Source organism: Microcaecilia unicolor, chromosome 4, assembly GCF_901765095.1.
Source record: "Microcaecilia unicolor chromosome 4, aMicUni1.1, whole genome shotgun sequence".
NCBI lineage: Eukaryota > Metazoa > Chordata > Amphibia > Gymnophiona > Siphonopidae > Microcaecilia > Microcaecilia unicolor.
In genome coordinates this window covers 66,066,028-66,085,757 of record NC_044034.1, presented here as the reverse complement: position 1 = coordinate 66,085,757, position 19,730 = coordinate 66,066,028, and the positions used below count along the sequence as shown (strand labels likewise).

Here is a 19,730-nt window from a genome sequence, read left to right as displayed (position 1 = left end):
GATAGGGATGAATAGAGGGGACAGATGGGCATGGATGGATATGGATTGCAGGTCAGGCCTCAGGCAGAGAGGGCAATTGCTGGATAGGGATGAATGGAGGGGCCAGGTGACAGAGGAGCATGGATGGGCATGGATTGGAAGGGCAGGACTCAGGGAGAGGGGACTTGCTGGATAGGGATGAATGGAGGGGACAGATGGGCATGGATGGATATGGATTGCAGGGCAGGCCTCAGGCAGAGAGGGGAAATGCTGGATAGGGATGAATGGAGGGGGCAGTGCCCATGGAGAGAGGGGAATTGCTGGAAATGGATGAATGGAGGGGGCAGGGGACAGAGGAGCATGGATGGGCATGGATTGGGAGGGCAGGACTCAGGGAGAGAGGGAAATTGCTGGATAGGGATGAATAGAGGGGACAGATGGGCATGGATGGATATGGATTGCAGGGCAGGCCTAAGGGAGAGAGGGCAATTGCTGGATAGTGATGAATGGAGGGGCCAGGTGACAGAGGAGCATGGATGGGCATGGATTGGAAGGGCAGGACTCAGGGAGAGGGGAATTGCTGGATAGGGATGAATGGAGGGGACAGATGGGCATGGATGGATATGGATTGCAGGGCAGGCCTCAGGCAGAGAGGGGAAATGCAGGATAGGGATGAATGGAGGGGGCAGGTGACAGAGAAATATGGATGGCCATGGATTGGGAGGGCAGGGCTCAGGGAGAGACTCACTCTCTCTCACACACACTCACACTTTCACTCTGACTCTCAAACAGTCACTCTCACATACACTCTCCCAAACATACACACTCCGAGGAAAACCTTGCTAGCGCCCTTTTCATTTGTGTCAGAAACGGGCCTTTTTTACTAGTATTCTATAAATTGCGCAGAAATTTAGGCTTATTCTACTATAAAGTACACCTAAATTTAAGCATACTTTGTAGAGTATGCCTAGGCGTATTTCATGCTGATTTTTTAGGTGTCATATATAGAATTTAGTCCAAGATCATTTTCCTGGATGGCAATTCCTAAAATGGATCTCAGCCTTGTGAACCTGTACTTATGATTAATTTTCCATTTAGCCCTTGTCCACATTAAATTTAATTTGCTATTTAGATGCTCATTCCCTCCAACTCCCCCACCCTTGTCTTGCAAGATCCTCTTGCAACTCCTCAAAATCTGCTCCTATTTTAACAACTTTGGTTAATCTGTGTCAGCTGCAAATTTGATCAACTTTACCAAATCTTGCCCCACTGGGACACTCCACTAATTTATTTCTCTCCATGGAGAAAACTGGTCATGTAGCCCTACTATGTGTTTCTTCCTTTTTAACCATTTTATCATTCCACAATGGAACATTTCTTCCTATTGCACGACTTTGTAATCTTTTCTGAGAAGCATCAAATGTCTTCCCAAAATGTAGTGCCCTATATTCCAAATGGTTTACCCAGGCAGGAGAGGTAATTTGCCCTTATATGGAGGGCTGACTCCATAGAGGTTATACTTTGAAACTATCTCTAAGGGTCAGCGCTATCGTTTTGAAACCCAGAGCCAACAGAGCAGGAGAAGAAAGGGAAATGCTTCAACCTCATCCCATTGGACACCAGAAATCACCTCTGGGTAAGTCCTAGGGTGTCTTGGGGTTTGGGAACATGACTGAGGAACAGAGTGAGAGGATCAGTGGAAATCGGAAAGAGAGGGTGACTGACAAAACCCTTATGTGAGTCCTGACTAAATATCAGCCAGTAAGATAGTAACATAGTAGATGACGGCAGGAAAAGACCTGCATGGTCCATCCAGTCTGCCCAACAAGATAAACTCATATGTGCTACTTTTTGTGTATACCCTACCTTGATTTGGACCTGTCCTTTTCAGGGCACAGACCGTATAAGTCTGCCCAGCACTATCCCCGCCTCCCAACCACCAGTCCCGCCTCCCACCACCGGCTCTGGCACAGACCGTATAAGTCTGCCCAGCACCATCCCCACCTCCCAACCACCAGTCCCGCCTCCCACCACCGGCTCTGGCACAAACCGTATAAGTCTGCCCTGCACCATCCCTGCCTCCCGCCACCGGCTCTGCCACCCAATCTCGGCTAAGCTCCTTAGGATCCATTCCTTCTGAACAGGATTCCTTTATGTATATCCCACACGTTTGAATTCCGTTACCGTTTTCATTTCCACCACCTCCCGCAGAAGTACCTGCACCCAGCAGATGCTTGGTCATGTCAATGCCTAAACATGGTTCAGCAATGAATATTCAAGTCTAATTTAACCAACAGTGGTCAGCACTTAAACGCTGACTGCCGCCTTCTGAATACTGACTGCTCAGATTATAGATCAACTGATTCATCCTTGTCTACATGTTTATTAACACCTTCAAAAAATCAAATGGATTGATAAAGCAAGACTTCCCTTCACAAAATCTATGTTGGCTCTTTCCTATTAAGACAGTTCCATCCATATGGCCCGTAAATTGGTTTTTCAGAATAGCATCTCCAGCTAACCTGACAGTGGCTCAAAATATCCCTATGAGCCCCTTTTAAAAATTGGCATTACATTAGTCACCTTCCAGTCCTCAAGAACAATGGCCAATTTTAATGACAGTGCAGAATCCTAATGGGTAATTTTAAGTTCTTTCAGTACCCTGAGGTTAATACCCTTTGGTCCTGGTGATTTGTTATACTTTAGTTTGTCAATTTGTTCTATCACATCTTTCAGTTTCAAAGTGATTTGCTTCAGGGCCTCTGAATCATCATCAAAGAAGGTAATTAGAAAGAGGGTTGGATTAATGTATGTTTATATATTTAGAGGGAAACATTCTCTCAGGGCTTATGTGGTTCTGTCTGTGATGTTTTTAATGTTGATTTACTGAGTTTGTGATTCACTTTATTGTATTTTACATACTCTTTTTCAACTGGAAAGGTAGATTAGACATTTTTAAATAAAATTAAATGTATAAATATGTAAGAGATTTGCATGCATGCACTGACTGAACCGTATACAAATATTTCTCATGCATATTTATTAGGGATATACTGAAAACCAGACTTATTTATGACCCTCTGGGGGTTGCACTTTGACACTCTTGGCACTGGAATAAAAGCACGACTATGCAGCCTGTCAACAGACAAAAAAAATCAGCCAGTCCAGAATTCTAGTACAAATGGGTGCTTACGAGTCTATATCTGGATGCAATAGTAAGCTTCTGTTCTGGCTCTTACATGCTCCAAATTTAGGGCCCTATTTACTAAGCCACACTATAGACGCGCTAGCGTTTTTATAGTGTGCTAAAAATGTGCGTGAGCTAAACGCTAGAGACACTCTTAGGAATATATGGGTGTCTCTAGTGTTTAGCGTGCGCGAAAAACACTAGTGCACCTTAGAAAACAAGGCCCATAATGTCAGTGGCGTACCAAGGGGGGGCGGTGGGGGCAGTCCGCCCCGGGTGTCAATGGGTGGGGGGGTGCTCTGCTGGCGAGTCCAGCTCCATCCACCCGGCAGCTATGTGGTGCGGCGCCTCGCGTCTGCTCTGCTGTAAAAGAAGAAAATCGCCTCGTCGGCCCTTCCCTTACTCTCTCTGTCCTGCCCTCGAGGAAATAGGATGTTACATCAGAGGGCGGGACAGAGAGAGTAAGGGAAGGGCTAAAGTGATTTTCTTCTTTTACAGCAGCGCAGAGGCGCCGGGTGGACGGAGCTCGTAAGACAGGTGGGGACTGGGACTGGGGGGGTGCCGTGTCACCTGGGTCAGAGGGGGGGTCATGCCAGGGGAGGCCGTGTTGCCCTGCAGCCAGGGGGGGTGCACGCAACAAGGATGCGCCCCAGGTGGAAGTGAACCACGGAACTCCACTGCATAATGTCAAGGTCCAGAACCAATATCTATTTCCTGAGTTATAAAGCTTTTTTAAAACAATCCCCTAAACATGCTTTTATGACAATAGTTTTTTGGGGGGAGAGGGGGACAGATAGGTGTTACCATTGTTTACCCTCTAGGAAGTCAAAGATGTTGTATGAACCAATTCCATACTTAGAAATGCTATTTGTTTCATTTTGCTAATGTGAAAGGCAATAAACAAAGTTCTGTCCACTGGTAAAAGGCTATTTCAATTCCCCCCCCCCCCCCCCCTCCATAGGCTTTATTACTGTTGTTTTCCTTGAATGTGGTATAAGTGCATTATAGTACATATCCCAAGAGTTGAACATGCATTTCTTGCACGGCAAGGGAAACAAGTATATAAATACTTTGGAATAATCAACATGATGCATGCACTTTTACTTTAAAAGTTCTCATACAGAAATCAGGCACAAATGTGTATGGGGATTTTTCCTTAGGCAATAATCAAAACAAAACTACCCACATTGTTCTGATTACCGTGTCAAATCTCCTGGACAAAAACGGTGTGGTTTTTCTTATCACAGGTAGTCTTATCATCCACTGCATGATGTACAAAGGGGTGTTAGGGCAGTTTACATTGCAAGCAATCTTTCTAAATATATAGGGGCCCTTTTACTAAACCGTGTAAAGCACCGACAGGTGCTTAATATGGGGGAAAAGGCTTACTGCAAAAACCTTTAGGAGCCTTTTTACAAAGCAATGGTAAGCCCAATGTGGGCTTACCATGTGCTAATCTGGAGCTACCGTCGACCCACCCCCCACCCCAGCGCGTGCCATTTCCCACGCTACAGAAAATAGGTCCCTGTTTTATAGCGCAGCAGTTACCCAGTGGTAAATAGGCACCGCATGCACTACCCGGTTACCATGGTCGTCCCTAGACTTGGTCGTTTCTGATTTTTGGCAATAATCGAAACCAAGGATGCCCATGTCAAAAACGACTAAATGCAAGCCATTTGGTCATGAGAGGAGCCAGCATTTGTAGTGCACTGGTCCCCCTCACATGCCAGGACACCAACCGGGCACCCTAGGAGGCACTGCAGAAGACTTCAAAAATTGCTCCCAGGTACATAGCTCCCTTACCTTGTGTGCTGAGCCCCCCAACCCCCCCCCCCCCACACACACACACACACAAAACCCACTACCCACAACTGTACACCACTACCATAGCCCTAAGGGGTGAAGGGGGACACCTAGATGTGGGTACAGTGGGTTTTCGAGGGCTCGCTGTTTCCTCCACAAATGTAACAGGTGGGGGGGGGCCTGGGTCCGCCTGCCTGAAGTGCACTGTACCCACTAAAACTGCTCCAGGGACCTGCATACTGCTGTGATGGAGCTGAGTATGACATCTGAGGCTGGCATATAATATTTTTAATCATGTTTTTTGAGGGTGGGAGGAGATTAGTGACCACTGGGGGAGTAAGGGGAGGTGATCCCGATTCTCTCTGGTAGTCATCTGGTCATTTCGGGCACCTTTTTGTGCCTTGGTCATAAGAAAAACATGACCAGGTAAAGTTGTCCAAGTGTTCATCAGGGACGTCCTTGCTTCTTTCGATTATGGGTCGAGGATGTCCAAGTGTTAGGCACGCCCAAGTCCCGACTTCGCTATGCCTTCAATACGTCCCCTTGAACTTTGGCTGTCCCTGCAATGGAAAGCAGTTGGGGATGTCCAAAATCGCCTTTCAATTATACTGATTTGGACGACCCTGGGAGAAGGACGTCCATCTTCCAATTTATATCGAAAGACAGGCGTCCTTCTCTTTCAAAAATGAGCCCAATAGTCTGCCAACATACTTTACATACAAGACCGTTCCTGTGTGCCTGGCATGTGACTCTTAGAATATCACACATTGTTTAAGCTGTTTAGGAAAATCTTAGGGATATATTCTGCAGTCTATTTGGCTGTTTCTTCCACATTTAGGAGCCTTTTTACGAAAGTGCGGTAAGCCTACCATGGGCTTGCCACTCAGTGATTAAGACCAGGCGCCAAAGGGAGCCCAGCAGTAATTCTGACACCCACCGCACACCATTCCCAGTGCTAGAAAATATTTTTAAATTTTCTAGCACCGGGGTGTGCCCGGCAGTAATCAGGCAGTGCTGCACGCTGCCTTGTCATTGCCAGGCTACTGCGGGAGCCCTTACCTAAATAGGAGGTGATAAGAGCTCCCCCGGGAAACTTACTGAACAGCCATTTCCTTGCTTGGTAAAAGGAGCCCTTAGTCCCCTAATTGAAAAAGGAAGTAAACTGCAATGGAAATGCAAATCTCCTTCATGCATATTCATTCTGGATATCCTGAAAACCTGACTGGCAAGGAAGTACAGCAAACAGCAAAAGGCGATGATCCGCAAACAAGCATAGCAATGAAGAAATGAGAAGACCAACAGTCTGATGAAGTGTGCGGTTTTATTAAAACAGTCACCCTTCATCAGACAGTTGGTCTGCTCATTTCCTCATGGAAGGGAGTACTCCAGGAACAACTTGGGAAACATTGGGGTCCTTTTACTAAGGTGCCCTGGAAAATGGCTTGCGGTAGTGTAGGTGCGGGTTTTGGGCGCACACCAATCCATTTTTCAGTGCGCCTGTAAAAAAGCCCTTTTCAAAAATGTTTTAAAGAAAATGGACATGCGGTAAAATCAAAATTGCCGCGCATCCATTTTGGGGCTGAGACCTTACTGCCAGCCATTGATCTAGTGGTAAAGTCTCATGCGGTAACTGGGCAGTAATGACCTATGTGCGCCAAATGCCACTTGGCATGCGTAACTGACGTGCGCCAGAAAATAAAATGAAAGTACCGCAAGGGCCACACAGTAGCCGTGCGGTAACTCCATTTTGGCATGCATTGGGCGTGCATAGACGCTTATGCGGCTTAATAAAAGGGCCCCACTGTGATAAGCCGAGCCCCTAATATGGCTGCCACCGTTGCATACTGATTTCTTGGATATCTGCTAACCAGCATATTGAGCATTTAAAATTAGATGTGTATATATCAGTTTGAACCTATGTATAATAGTGGAATACTGCAAGTCATTTATTAAAAAGAAAATATTAAAGACACAGAATAAAAATTGAAGACCCAACTTTATCTTTAATCCTCTGGGGTAAGCTATGAGACAAGCAGTCAGAAGAGTGAATACTCAGTGTCATGATTGGTGTGCATACCTTTACAATAATATGGGCACAGGATAGATTGCCACCTTTTGTACATTAGGGTCACTAGAATTTCATTGTATCCATGCATTTTTATATTTATTTGCATGAAACTTACCACAGGTTCATAGCGGCATTTGCCATTTAATGCTTACAGAGCCTAAAGCTTCCAAAATGCCTATCTGGCCTGTACATATTTCATTAAAAATAAACTCTATATAATAAATAAATATATAAAATAAATATAATGTTGCCTTTGGAATTTCTATAAATAAATTTTAACCTTTTATTTTACTAAGAGGTCTTTGCTTTGCTTTAAGCTCTATGGGCTGCTACCCAGTGAGCGGATTAACTGAAAAGTCTCTCGTTTAAGTAAGACTGCACCCTCCATGCCTTTGTAAATGCAGTGTACATTGGAGCAGGCCACCAGCCAATAATCCTGATGAATCGAAGTATGGCAGCTATGCTGATATATTGATGAAATACAACTGATCAAAATTTTAAAAGCGTGTCTATTTCCCTGCATGCATCCAGGCCTCTTCCCTCCTTCTTTCTTGCTCCTTTTCGTTCTTTCCTTTCTCTTTTCCTCGTTTTGTTCTAAATCAAGCACGTGGGCACAGACTCTCCTTCAGGAGGACAGACCCTTAAGTGCAGAATATAATCAGCATGTCCTCATCCAAGCCTCCTCATTCATTATGCATGCGACAAAGTTTGGCAACACTGGAGCCGATGTGATGACACAGCTAATCAATAAGAACCCACCGCGTGAAACCTTTTATAGTGGTTACTTTTTAAGGGCTCAGGTGAAGGAATTGTCTTTGTCAACTTTGGCTTAGAATATCCTTATATAGTTCTGGTACTTTGTCAGGGTCCACTGGTCTAGGTAAAAAATGTGTAAATTTTTGATGCCGTTTAGTCCTAGTCCCGTCTCTTGGCGTCCCGTCTTTATTTAATGCAACATAATATCGCCTTCCCGTGTCCATATGTTTGTATACATTTGATGAGTAGGTATTATACCAGTTTTCTTCAAATTGTTCTCTGAATACACATTCTTGGGTTAACTTGTCCTGGAAGACAACCAAAACAGGAAAACTATTAAAGATTTTACTCTAATCACATAAAATTATAAAAACTTAATTAAAATAGAACATACATGGCAGGCCACTTTTAGCACATCTTTGTAAATCGACCCCTAATTTTTCTATTAGCTTGTGAGACCTGCAAAAATATTAACACAGGAGCATTTAACACCTCGGTGCTACTAAGTGCTCCTGCGTTGCGTCTGCGTTATTCAGTTAGTTTGTGCTAGTACAAATGGGCTAGCCGGATAAAGTTTCCATGCCCATGACACGCCCATTCCCAAAAAAGTTGCTAAAAAAAAAGCCATTCAATTAGTGTGCACTGACAAGCAAGTTACCACAAAGCACTTTAGCATGTTTTGCAGTAAACCTGTTCTCACATGCTAAGCCCATATCAGGCTTTAGCACACTTCAGTAAAACGGCCCCCATGTATGAAGGTAATAACACACTGGAGTTGTGCATGTAGAACAGGGTTTTAGATGTTCAGTTAGGCCAGTGATTCCCAAACTGGGTTACAAAGAACCCTCTTCAGGGATTCCAAATCAGTCGGGGCAGGAGTAATCGTTAGTCACTTCTGCCCAGGCCAACTCCACTGACAAAATGTCTGCCGAGACTGCCACAGGAGGTCTCGGCAGCCATTTTATCAGTGTAGTTGGCCTAGGCAGGAGCGACTGGCAATCACTCCTGCCTCCTGTAGACCACCGACAGTACTGTAGGCCCAGGGGGGATAGGGGACGAGGAGGGGATTGGAAGTGGGTTTCTTGGTATATGAAAAATAATTTAGGGGTTCTGCCATAGAAAAAAGTTTAGGGATCACTGAATTAGGTGCTTATAAAACATACTGCAGCATGTAAATGCATACAGGTAGGTACTAGGAAAACACAGCACATACTTTAAAGTGATGCATAGGCATTCCAGGAGTGGAGAGTGGGTGGAGCTGGGAGTGGATCAGCACTTATGGGTGTATTTCAAAGCACATATGCATAAAACTGGCAATTTTTACCACACTTGCATGCACAAAGTCATTTGTGCCCTAGAGAAAGTGGAATTGTGTGGACAGTTTCAGGTAGGCTGTCTTTTTATTTAAAAAAAAAAAAAAAAAGACAACCTTTATTTTTAAATAAATATAATACATAAATTTTATATCTCAACATCATTAATCATGATAATATTTTACATTACCTTTTATACTACCCTTATTTCTAATACATTTTACTTAGAGTCCCTTGTACTGAGTTGTGGTAAAAGGGAGCCTGCGGTAGCATCGGTATGTGTTTTTGGTGCGCACCGAGGCCCCCTCTTACCGCAGCAGATAAAAGGCTTGAGGGATTTAAAGTAAATAGCCCTGCGCTAATCACTGGGATTGGCATGTGGCCATTTATGAGGGGGAGCCCTAACTTCCACCTATTTAGGTGACGTAAGGGCTCCTGTGCTAACCCGGCGGTAACCGGACAGCGTGCAGCGCTGCCTGATTACCACTGGGTAAGCTCCGGTGCTACAAAAATACAAAATATTTTTGTAGCATCAGAAATGGGGGCGCACTGGAGGTGGGAACTACTGCCAGGCTCCTCCGGTAGGCCGGCGGTAGTTCCAAATTGGCACACAGCAAGCCCAATGACACGTGGCAAACCCTTTGTAAAAGGGCCCCTTAATGAGCCATAAAAAGTTATTACTGAAAAAAAATGTAAAGTAATTAGAGACCATCTTCCTAAATCAAACCTTTCTGTACCTTTCTTAGGTTAGTTGATCCTTTTATTGTTTTCCTTTCACACAAATGATTTCATTTATTCTAAACATCAAATTGTAGGGTCAAAAATTACTATCTAGTACTTCTAATATATGACTTCTGTTTTCAATCAAATCTTCCATCTATTCTAAAGCAATTATAAATCAAAGTATACAACGTTTTAGACACCTTTCCCTTAAGGGCACACTGTCAGGGTTGATGAGAATTTCAATATGTGTATGAGATAATGCACTAAAATAACAAAATGTGACTGTTTAATGTGCCTTGTACTACAAGCATGCCATAGTTATAACAATCCTCAAAAAACTTTCATTGGACCCTACCTGCTTTTCCAATTATCGCACCATCTCCCTCATCCTTTCCTATACAAGATTCTTGAGCGTGCTGTTCACTACCGTTGTCTTGACTTTCTTTCATCTTAAGCTATTCTTGGTCCAATCTGGTTTTCGCCTCCTACATTCAACTGAAATAGCCATTGCTAAAGTCTCCAATGACCTATTCCTGGCCAGATCAAATGGTCTCTATTCTGTCCTCATCCTTCTCGATCTATCTGCTAATTTTGGCAGTGTTGATCACCACCTACTCCTTAATACGCTGTTCTCATCTGGAGTTCAGGGCTTTGTTCTTTCTTGGTTTTCGTCTTATCTCTCCCATCGCATTTTTAGTGTATGCTCTGGTGGATCCCCCTCTACTTCCATCCCACTACCAGTTGGTGTACTTCAGGGCTCTGTCTTAGAACCTCTTCTTTTCTCCATCTATACTTCTTTCCTTGGTGCTCTTGATCTCCTCCCATAGTTTTCAGTATCACCATTATGCTGATGACTCCCAGATCTACCTCTCCACACCAGAAATTTCAGCAGGAATCCAGGCCCAAGTATCAGCCTGCCTGGATGTCTCACCACAATCTGAAAATAAACATGGCCAAGACTGAGCTTCTTATCCTCTCCATCTCATCAGCTCATAACCTTGGGGTCATCTTTGACTCCTCTCTCTTTTTCTCTGCACATATTCAATAGACTGCTAAAACCTGTAATTTCTTTCTCTATCACCACCAAAATTCATCCTTTCATTTCTGAGCACACTACCAAAACCCTTATTCACACTCTTACTACCTCTCACTTAGACTACTGCAACTTAATTCTTAAAGGTCTCCCACTAAGCTATCTCTCTCCCCTTCAATCTCTTCAAAATTCTGCTTCATGACCTATATTCTGCCAGTATTGCTATGCTCATATTAGCCCTGGTACAAAATAAGTACCTGAATATATGTAAACTGCTTTGAATGTAGTTGTAAAAACCCCATAACTCTTCACAATGTAACCCATAATCGTACTGTAACAAACTGTATTTCCATCATTCACAATGTATTGTAAGCCACACTGAGCCCGCAAATAGGTGGGAAAATGTGGGATACAAATGCAATAAATAAATAAATAAACAAGCTAATCAGCAATGATAACAGCACTTAAGCAATAATGAACACTAATTGGCAATAATTAGAATTTACATGCGCAGTTCAAAGGGGGCATGGGCGGAACAGGAGCGTTCCTAAAATTAGCATGTGTTGATATAGAATAACGGGGATATGCGCCTAATTTAGGCATGTACATTTGCACCACATTTCAGATGGTGCAAATGGCCGAGCCTAAAGTTAGGTGCGATTCCTGGGCATAACTGCTATTATATAAACCGCGCATAACTTTAAGCACAGCTCATAGAAAAGTGCTTTTTTGTGCCGACTGTTTTGGTGCCATATATAAAATCTAGCTCTGAATGTGGAGTAGCATCTGCTTTCAATACATATGTGCTATAGGAAGCAATCTTTCAGCAAACAGTTATTAGTTGGTTTTCACAGTAGCGGTAGTATGCAGGTGCAAACTCACAAAAGGTCAAAATGCTGGTGATTCTGCTAATTTTTATTACCTTTAATGCCCTGGTACAAAAGCATCTTCATCTTAAAACATCATTTTCTAAGCCCTTTAATATCACAGCTGTAATGTTTACTATGAAAGGAACACCTCTCTCTCCATGTATTTGCAAAACTTATGGAGATAGTATTGGGCCAAATATCAAACTGAATGGCCCAACCAGAGAGAGAGAAAAGCAAGCATCATTAACTAGTTGCCATGGAGGGGCATAATCGAATGGCGCCAGCCAAACTGATGGCCGGCCATCTTCAGGGGCCGGCTCCGTGAGGGGGCGGAGCCAAGCATATTTTCAAAATACGCTTTGCACTGGCCAAATTGCTTGCCAGGTTTACAGCAGGATCGCCAGGTTTACATGAGATGGCCGGCTTCGTTTTCCAGCCATAATGGAAACCGGGCCCGGCCATCTCAAACCCGGCGAAATGCAAGGCATTTGGTCATGGGAGGAGCCAGCATTTGTAGTGCACTGGCCCCCCTGACGTGCCAGGACACCAACCGAGCACCCTAGGGGGCACTTAAAAAAATAAAAAAAAAAATAGCTTCCAGGTGCATAGCACCCTCCTTACCTTGGGTGCTGAACCCCCCCAAAACCCACTCCGCACAACTCTACACCATTACCATAGCCCTAAGGGGTGAAGGAGGGCACCTACATGTGGGTACAGTGGATTTTGGGGGGTTTTGGAGGGCTCATTAACCACCACAAGTGTAAGGTGGGGGGGATGGGCCTGGATCCACCTGCCTGAAGTGCACTGCACCCACTAAAAACTGTTTCAGGGACATGCATACTGCTGTCAAGGAGCTGGGTATGACATGTCAGGCTGGCATACAGGCTGGCAAAAAAGTTTTAGGGTTTTTTTTGGGGTGGAAGGGGGTTGGTGACCACTGGGGGAGTAAGGGGAAGTGATCCCCACTTCCCTCCGGTGGTCATCTGGTCAGTTGGGGCACTTTTTTCAGACTTGGTCCTAAAAATAAATGGACCAAGTCCGGCCGGCGAAATGCTCGTTCGAGCCGGCCATTTTTTTTCATTATAAGGTGAAGCCGGCCATCCTGTAACCACCTCCGCTATCCTACCAACATGCCCCCTTGAAGGTTGGCCGGCGCCACAACGAAAAAGCAGTTGGCACCGGCCAAAATCAACTTTCTATAATACCGATTTGGCTGGGATCAGGATATCGCCGGCGATCTCCCGATTTGTGTCGGAAGATCGCCGGCGAAACTATATAAAGAGGAAAGGTCCCACTGAACTTTCTTTCTGAGAAGTTCTGAGAGAAGAGGACATTTCTCTGGTAAGTGAACGCTATTTTGCTTTGTGCTTTGGGAACTTAAAGATTGGGGTTTAAAGGAGGAATTGTAGGTTAGTGTTAGGCAAAATAAAAAAAAGCTAATTTTATCAACTAATCTCCATAGTCTTTTCCACTTAGTTTTAAAAACTTTGTACCACAGCATTAACAGATAGAATCTAACAGGCACTGCAGGATCCAGTTTAGTCTTCCCACCCACCCCTAGGACAACTCTTCATTTATAGTCAGTTATTTTAATTAGGGTAACAAGCAAGGAGTGCTCTTACAGAGTTTTAAATACATTTCATTACCATCTAAGAAGGAAACACTAAATAAATCATACAATATACTATGTAAACTAAAAGACACTTTTATATTAGGCTAATATCCTTAATACTGTAGCAAGTTTTAAATTATTGAAAAACTCAAAAACACTAAGATGGAGTCAGCAGTCCAGCAGCAAGAGGGGTGCTATCCAGTCTTTTGCATTGAGTGTCACATGTATGATTATCTCCCAGTTGGTGAGATGTCATATGTGTGTGCCCGATGCAAAGAGCTCCCAGCTCTCAGAGAACGTGTCTGTTCTCTTGAGGCTACAGTAGCAGACTTGGTGGAGCTGAAGGAGACAGAGAGGTACATAGAGGCAGGGCTTTTTTGAGGGGGTACTAGGGGGTACTGAGTACCGGCACCTTTTCCACTGTCTGCTAAACTTGACCCATGGTTCTCGTATTTTAATGAAAGAGCTCAGGTTCTACATACAAATTCTGCCTTGCCATAGATTCTATGACTGGTTGTAGGGGTCCTGGCTATTGTGGGGTGAGTCCCTCAATGATCACTCCACTCCTGAAGGGTGGCCTGGTATTTCCGTACCGGCACCTTTTTTGCTAGACAAAATGCACTGCATAGAGGAGACCTACAGGGATGTTGTTGAGAAGTCCCACCTCCAGTCTGGTAGCCCCTGTGCTACCTTGGAGGAGGGAGGTCTCCTAGAAGGAGAGCATCACCATGGTGAAGTAGGAAGTACTCCTGTAGCCAGGACCTGCCCACCAGGGGATGTACTATCCTCTTGCACCGAGGATATGTCTCCAAGTGCTGACCACCACTGAGCGGAGGAGAAAGGTATAACTAAAAGAGACTTCCCAATGAACGGAGTTCCTGGGGAGGGATATAGGGAGAGATAAGAGTGGAAAGATACAGAGGAACTGCAGAATGAATGCACTTGTAAGTCAATAAGAGGACTTTGAACTGTATGTGGAAAAGGAGCCAATTAAGGAGCCCTTTTACTAAAGCACGTAGGCGCTTATGCACGTCCGATATGCGTCAAACTGGCACTACCACCTGGCAAACTAAGCAGTAGAAAATATTTTCTATTTTCTACCACAGGGCGCTTACCCAGTGATAATTGGTAGTTGGCGCGTGCTGGACACTTAGCGCCTAGTTAGCGCGTGAGTCCTTACCACTAAGTCAATGGGTGGTATTAAGGTCTCAGGCCAAAAATGGGCACGCGCTGGTTTTCATTTTGTTGCACATCCATTTTCCGGCACAGTAAAAACAAATCCCTTTTTTCTAGGCGCGCTCAGGAAATGGACCAGCACACATCCAAACACATACGTACACCAGTGCAGGCCACGTTTAGGTACACCTTAGTAAAAAGGCCCTAAGTGACTTGAGAAGACTAATGTGAGCGTAGCGACAATGACGGAATACTAGTCGTGCTGTAACATGAACAAATTCTGAATATCCAGACCTTTTTCAACTGCGGTGGCCAGCATTTTAAAACAAATGAACACACACACACACACAGAGTACAGCTCTATTAACTTCAAAACTGTGTTCACATATGACCATGTAAACATTACACACTGGAATAAAAAGATTTTTGGTGCTCTTACTCTTTGCAATTTGTATCTGGTCTATCTTGGTTATCTTCCATTCTTTTTGTTGTTTCTTGTTGTTTTTACGGGAGACTTGGACCTTCTTTTCGTTGGTTTAACATTACACACTGTACAGACAACAAGGGGGGGAATTCTATATATGTCGCCTAAAGTTGCACACACAAATTTGGCAGTACGGCCAAACTGCATGCACAACTTAATTGATTAACAAGCCATTTGGTGCCGATAAAAAGCAATTATTGGTACTAATTGGCAGTAAGTAGAATTTACACATGCAACTTTCTAAGCGTATTCTGTAATATGGTGCGAGTAAATTCTAAAGCGTGGATTAGAGACTTGCACAGGAACGGAGATCGTGGGAATCCCACGGGGATGGAAGCAGTTCTGCGGGGATCCCGTGGGGACGGAAGCAGTTCCTGTGGGGACAGAAGCAGTTCCTGCAGGGTTCCCGTTGGGACAGAAGCAGTTCCTGTGGGGTTCCAGTGGAAGTGTATGCTGCACTTGCGCCAGACTCTCACCTACCAAGTACCAAGTACTTTGAGTGCTGTGTCCTCCTCCTCCTTGCTTTAACAGCACAGATGCGGAAAGTCTCCATTAAGGAGGTGGTAGAGATAACAGATGGTGATGAAATTCAAAAAGGAATGGGATGAACACAGAGGATCTCTAATTAGAAAATTGAAGTTATAAAAAAAACCTAAACTTAAATGGCTGCATGTGTGTGGATGTGTCGAATGACAGTTAGATGGCGAATCTGGCTGTGATGAACTAGGGCCGATACCAGGAGACCAGTATGATCTGTGTCTCATATATGGCAATCTGGTTTAAGATGGGCTGGAAAGGGCTTAGACAGCAACTTTAGTGGCTGGAACATGAGGACAGTGCTGGACAAACTTTTACGGTCTGTGTCCAGCAAATGAGAAGATAAATAGGCTGGAGTGGGCTTCTAGGGCGACTCCAGCAGCTGGAACATAAGGATAGGGCAAGGTGGACTTCTATGGTCTATGTCCCAGAAACGCCACAGAAAGACAATAATCAAGTATATAATATCACATTCATTGTTGATTTAATCATAAATTGATCATGATTATGTCTATTGGGCAGACTGGATAGACCATTCTGGTTTTTATCTGCTGTCATTTACTATGTTACTATTAATCCTCTCTGCTCCCGGGCTGATGCACAGACCTCAGCTCTGACATAGGCACGAGCATCAGATGTCACCTGACCTACTGGCACGTGCATGTGGTGATCTCTTAGCACACAGTGCCAGTGAATCAGAGAAGTCTTACATGTGCGCACCAGAGTGTTCCAACTTCCGTTCCTTCCTTGCCTGCAGTGCTGCAGCTCAAACCCTGAGAGAGCAGACAGGATTTTTTTTTTAATGTACCATTAAATTCTTGCAGGACTGGGTGGAGACAAGTTAAATTCTTGCGGGGATGGGTGGGGACGGTTCCCACCCCCTGAACAGGAAGTAACATAAGAGGGGGCAGGGAACTTGTAGAGCCGACAGTCACACAACTGCTCCGTGCACCCCCTTGCTGCCTGCACCTGGGCGAACTGCTCCCACCGCCCCGCCCTTGGTATACGGCGGACCACCTATATTCTGTCCAAACTCCACCCATGTGAACCCCCCACCTGCAAAGTACGTGCCATTGAATATTGCCGGATACCTACTGAATAGCGCAGAGCTGGACATATAAGTGCATAAATAAGTAGACCACCATTTATATAAGTACTTATGCCTGAATCTAAGGCAGCTCCTTACAGAACTATGCCTAAATGTTTCTCATGAAGAAACAGATTCTAAAATATAACCAGATCTTAAAATGTACTTTTTTCCCTAGTGGTTTATATGATAACTAATGCAAACTTCATTTTAAAGTCTGAAAAACATAGAAATAAAGTCCAGAGTGGGTAAGCAAGACCAGTACCTCATTGTGGTCCAATTCTCAGGTTTAGAGAAATGATTTAAAATAGCAGGATCATTAAAATAAGGCTATGAATTAATACAATGAAGAACTCCGGGGTATCACAAAGAGCAGCCTGCTAATTCTTACACTGCAGATCCCTGCGGAGCAAGTCATTCGTAGTGTGAGGCTCTATGACAATGTTTAATCCATACAGATATTGGGTTGAAGCTAACATCTCTGGACTATTTTTTCTGAGGCTATATTATGATCACATTTGTGAATATTGTCTCCAAAGTAGTTTGGCCGAAGGCACAGTGGAAGAACCATAAAAACAGAAGTAGTATGATGGGAATTTGGATGCACTTTTTACAGAAAACGTTTACACGTATAAACAAAAGGCAAAGTCTGCTATCCTTAGGATGTGGACTCACTTCTTAAGAGTCTTCTGCAAGACTTGCTACGTCTATTCAGCTGTAGTTTTTTATTCCTCATTATATAGGTTATGGTGTGTTAGATCTCTACATTATTTGTTGTTGAGGTGGTTTATTAAATTTTGTATGTATATAGTGGTGATGTACACCACATTCAACAGCTATCAGTGGGCTGTCACATATAAATCCTGCATCTAAACATTTACATTAACCTGTTTATATACTTGCCTCCCTTCCTACCACAGGAATGTATCTTCAACCCTTGGATAAAAATAAGCACATTGTATCATAATGTACTTACTTATAACCACATCAGAGTGAACTATTTTTTAAAGCCTATTGTGGGGGGGTACATAGCATTTTACCAATGGACAGGGCTTTGTTTATTGCCTTCCACATTTGCAAAATAAAACAAACGCCTGGGTAAAGGTTAATATGGAATTAGTTCATGCAATATCTTTGTGACTCCTTCCCCCCTCCTCCCCCCCCCCCCCCAAAAAAAAAAGCAATTGTCATAAAAGCATATTTAGGGAATATTTGTACCCCTAACAGGAAACATAAAATTCATATACATATAGCAATAAAAACAAGTCACCATTAAGGACCACTGTCATAAGTACATCAGTATTGCCATACTGGGAAAGACCAAAAGTCCATCAAGCCCAGCATCCTGTTTCCAATGGTGGCCAATCCAGATCATAAATACCTGGCAAGATCCCAAAAAAGTACAAAACATTTTATACTGCTTATCCCAGAAATAGTGGATTTTCCCCAAGTCCATTTAATAACGGTCTATGGATGTTTCCTTTAGGAAGCCGCCCAAACCTTTTTTAAACTCTGCTAAGCTAACCGCCTTTACCACATTCTCTGGCAATGAATTACAGAGTTTAATTACATGTTGAGTGAAGAAAGAATTTCTCCAATTTGTTTTAAATTTACTACATTGTAGCTTCATCGCATGCCCCCTAGTCCTAGTATTTTTGGAAAGCGTGAACAGACGCTTCACATCTACCCGTTCAACTCCATTCATTATTTTATAGACCTCTATCATATCTCCCCTCAGCCGCCTTTTCTCCAAGCTAAAGAGCCCTAGCCGCTTTAGCCTTTCCTCATAGGGAAGTCGTCCCATCCCCTTTATCATTTTCGTCGCCCTTCTCTGCACCTTTTCTAATTCCACTATATCTTTTTTGAGATGCGGCGATCAGAATTGAACACAATATTCGAGGTGCGGTTGCACCATGGAGCAATACAAAGGCATTATAACATCCTCATTTTTGTTTTCCATTCCTTTCCTAATAATACCTAACCTTCTATTTACTTTCTTAGCCGCAGCAGCACACTGAGCAGAAGGTTTCAACGTATCATCAACGACAACACCTAGATCCCTTTCTTGGTCCGTGACTCCTAACGTGGAACCTTGCAAGACGTAGCTATAATTTGGGTTCCTCTTTCCCACATGCACCACTTTGCACTTGCTCACATTAAACGTCATCAGCCATTTAGACGCCCAGTCTCCCAGTTTCGTAAGGTCCTCTTGTAATTTCTTACAATTCTCCCGCGATTTAACGACTTTGAATAACTTTGTATCATCAGCACATTTAATTACGTCACTAGTTACTCCCATCTCTAGGTCATTTATAAATATGTTAAAAAGCAGCGGCCCCAGCACAGACCCCTGGTGAACCTCACTAACTACCCTTCTCCATTGAGAATACTGACCATTTAACCCTACTCTCTCTGTTTTCTATCTTTTAACCAGTTTTTAACCCACAATAGAACACTACCTCCTATCCCATGACTCTCCAATTTCCTCTGTAATCTTTCATGAGGTACTTTGTCAAATGCCTTCTGAAAATCCAGATACACAATATCAACCAGCTCACCTTTATCCACATGTTTGTTCACCCCTTCAAAGAAATGTAGTAGATTGGTGAGGCAATATTTCCCTTCACTAAAACCATGTTGACTTTGTCAGTGGATGTCATCAATTTCATAACAAACCATACATACATCAATGAATGAATGCACTTATAAGTCAATAACAGGAGTTTGAATGGCATGCAGAAATGGATAGGGAGCCAATGAAGTGACTTGAAGGTCTCACGACACACACACACACAAATATATGTATATATATATATATATATATATATATATATATATATATATATATATATATAATAGCAACACTGGTGGAATATAAGTCATGCAGCAGAATTTTGAACAGATTGAAGGGGAATGAGATTGTTTAGTGGGAGACCTGTGAGAAACAAGTTGCAGTAGTCTATGATAGAGAGTAAATAAGAGTGTGTATAAGGGTTTTGGTAATGTACTCAGAAAGAAAGGATGAATTTTGGTGATGTTATAGAGAAAGAAATGACAGGTCTCAACAGTCTGTTGGATATGTGCAGAGAAAGAGAGAGAGGAG

General features: G+C 43.4%; 1 protein-coding gene across 1 annotated transcript in view; it reads right to left on the bottom strand.

Moving 5' to 3' along the window:
- Positions 1-6,965: 6,965 nt before the first annotated feature.
- The window catches only part of FGF9 (fibroblast growth factor 9), a 97,071-nt gene continuing 84,306 nt past the window's right edge, over positions 6,966-19,730 (bottom strand). Inside the window, exon 4 of the mRNA XM_030200307.1 lies at positions 6,966-8,101. Within this exon, the coding sequence (XP_030056167.1) occupies positions 7,856-8,101 (246 nt within the window). The 3' untranslated portion in view covers positions 6,966-7,855. The remainder of the gene's footprint in view (positions 8,102-19,730) is intronic.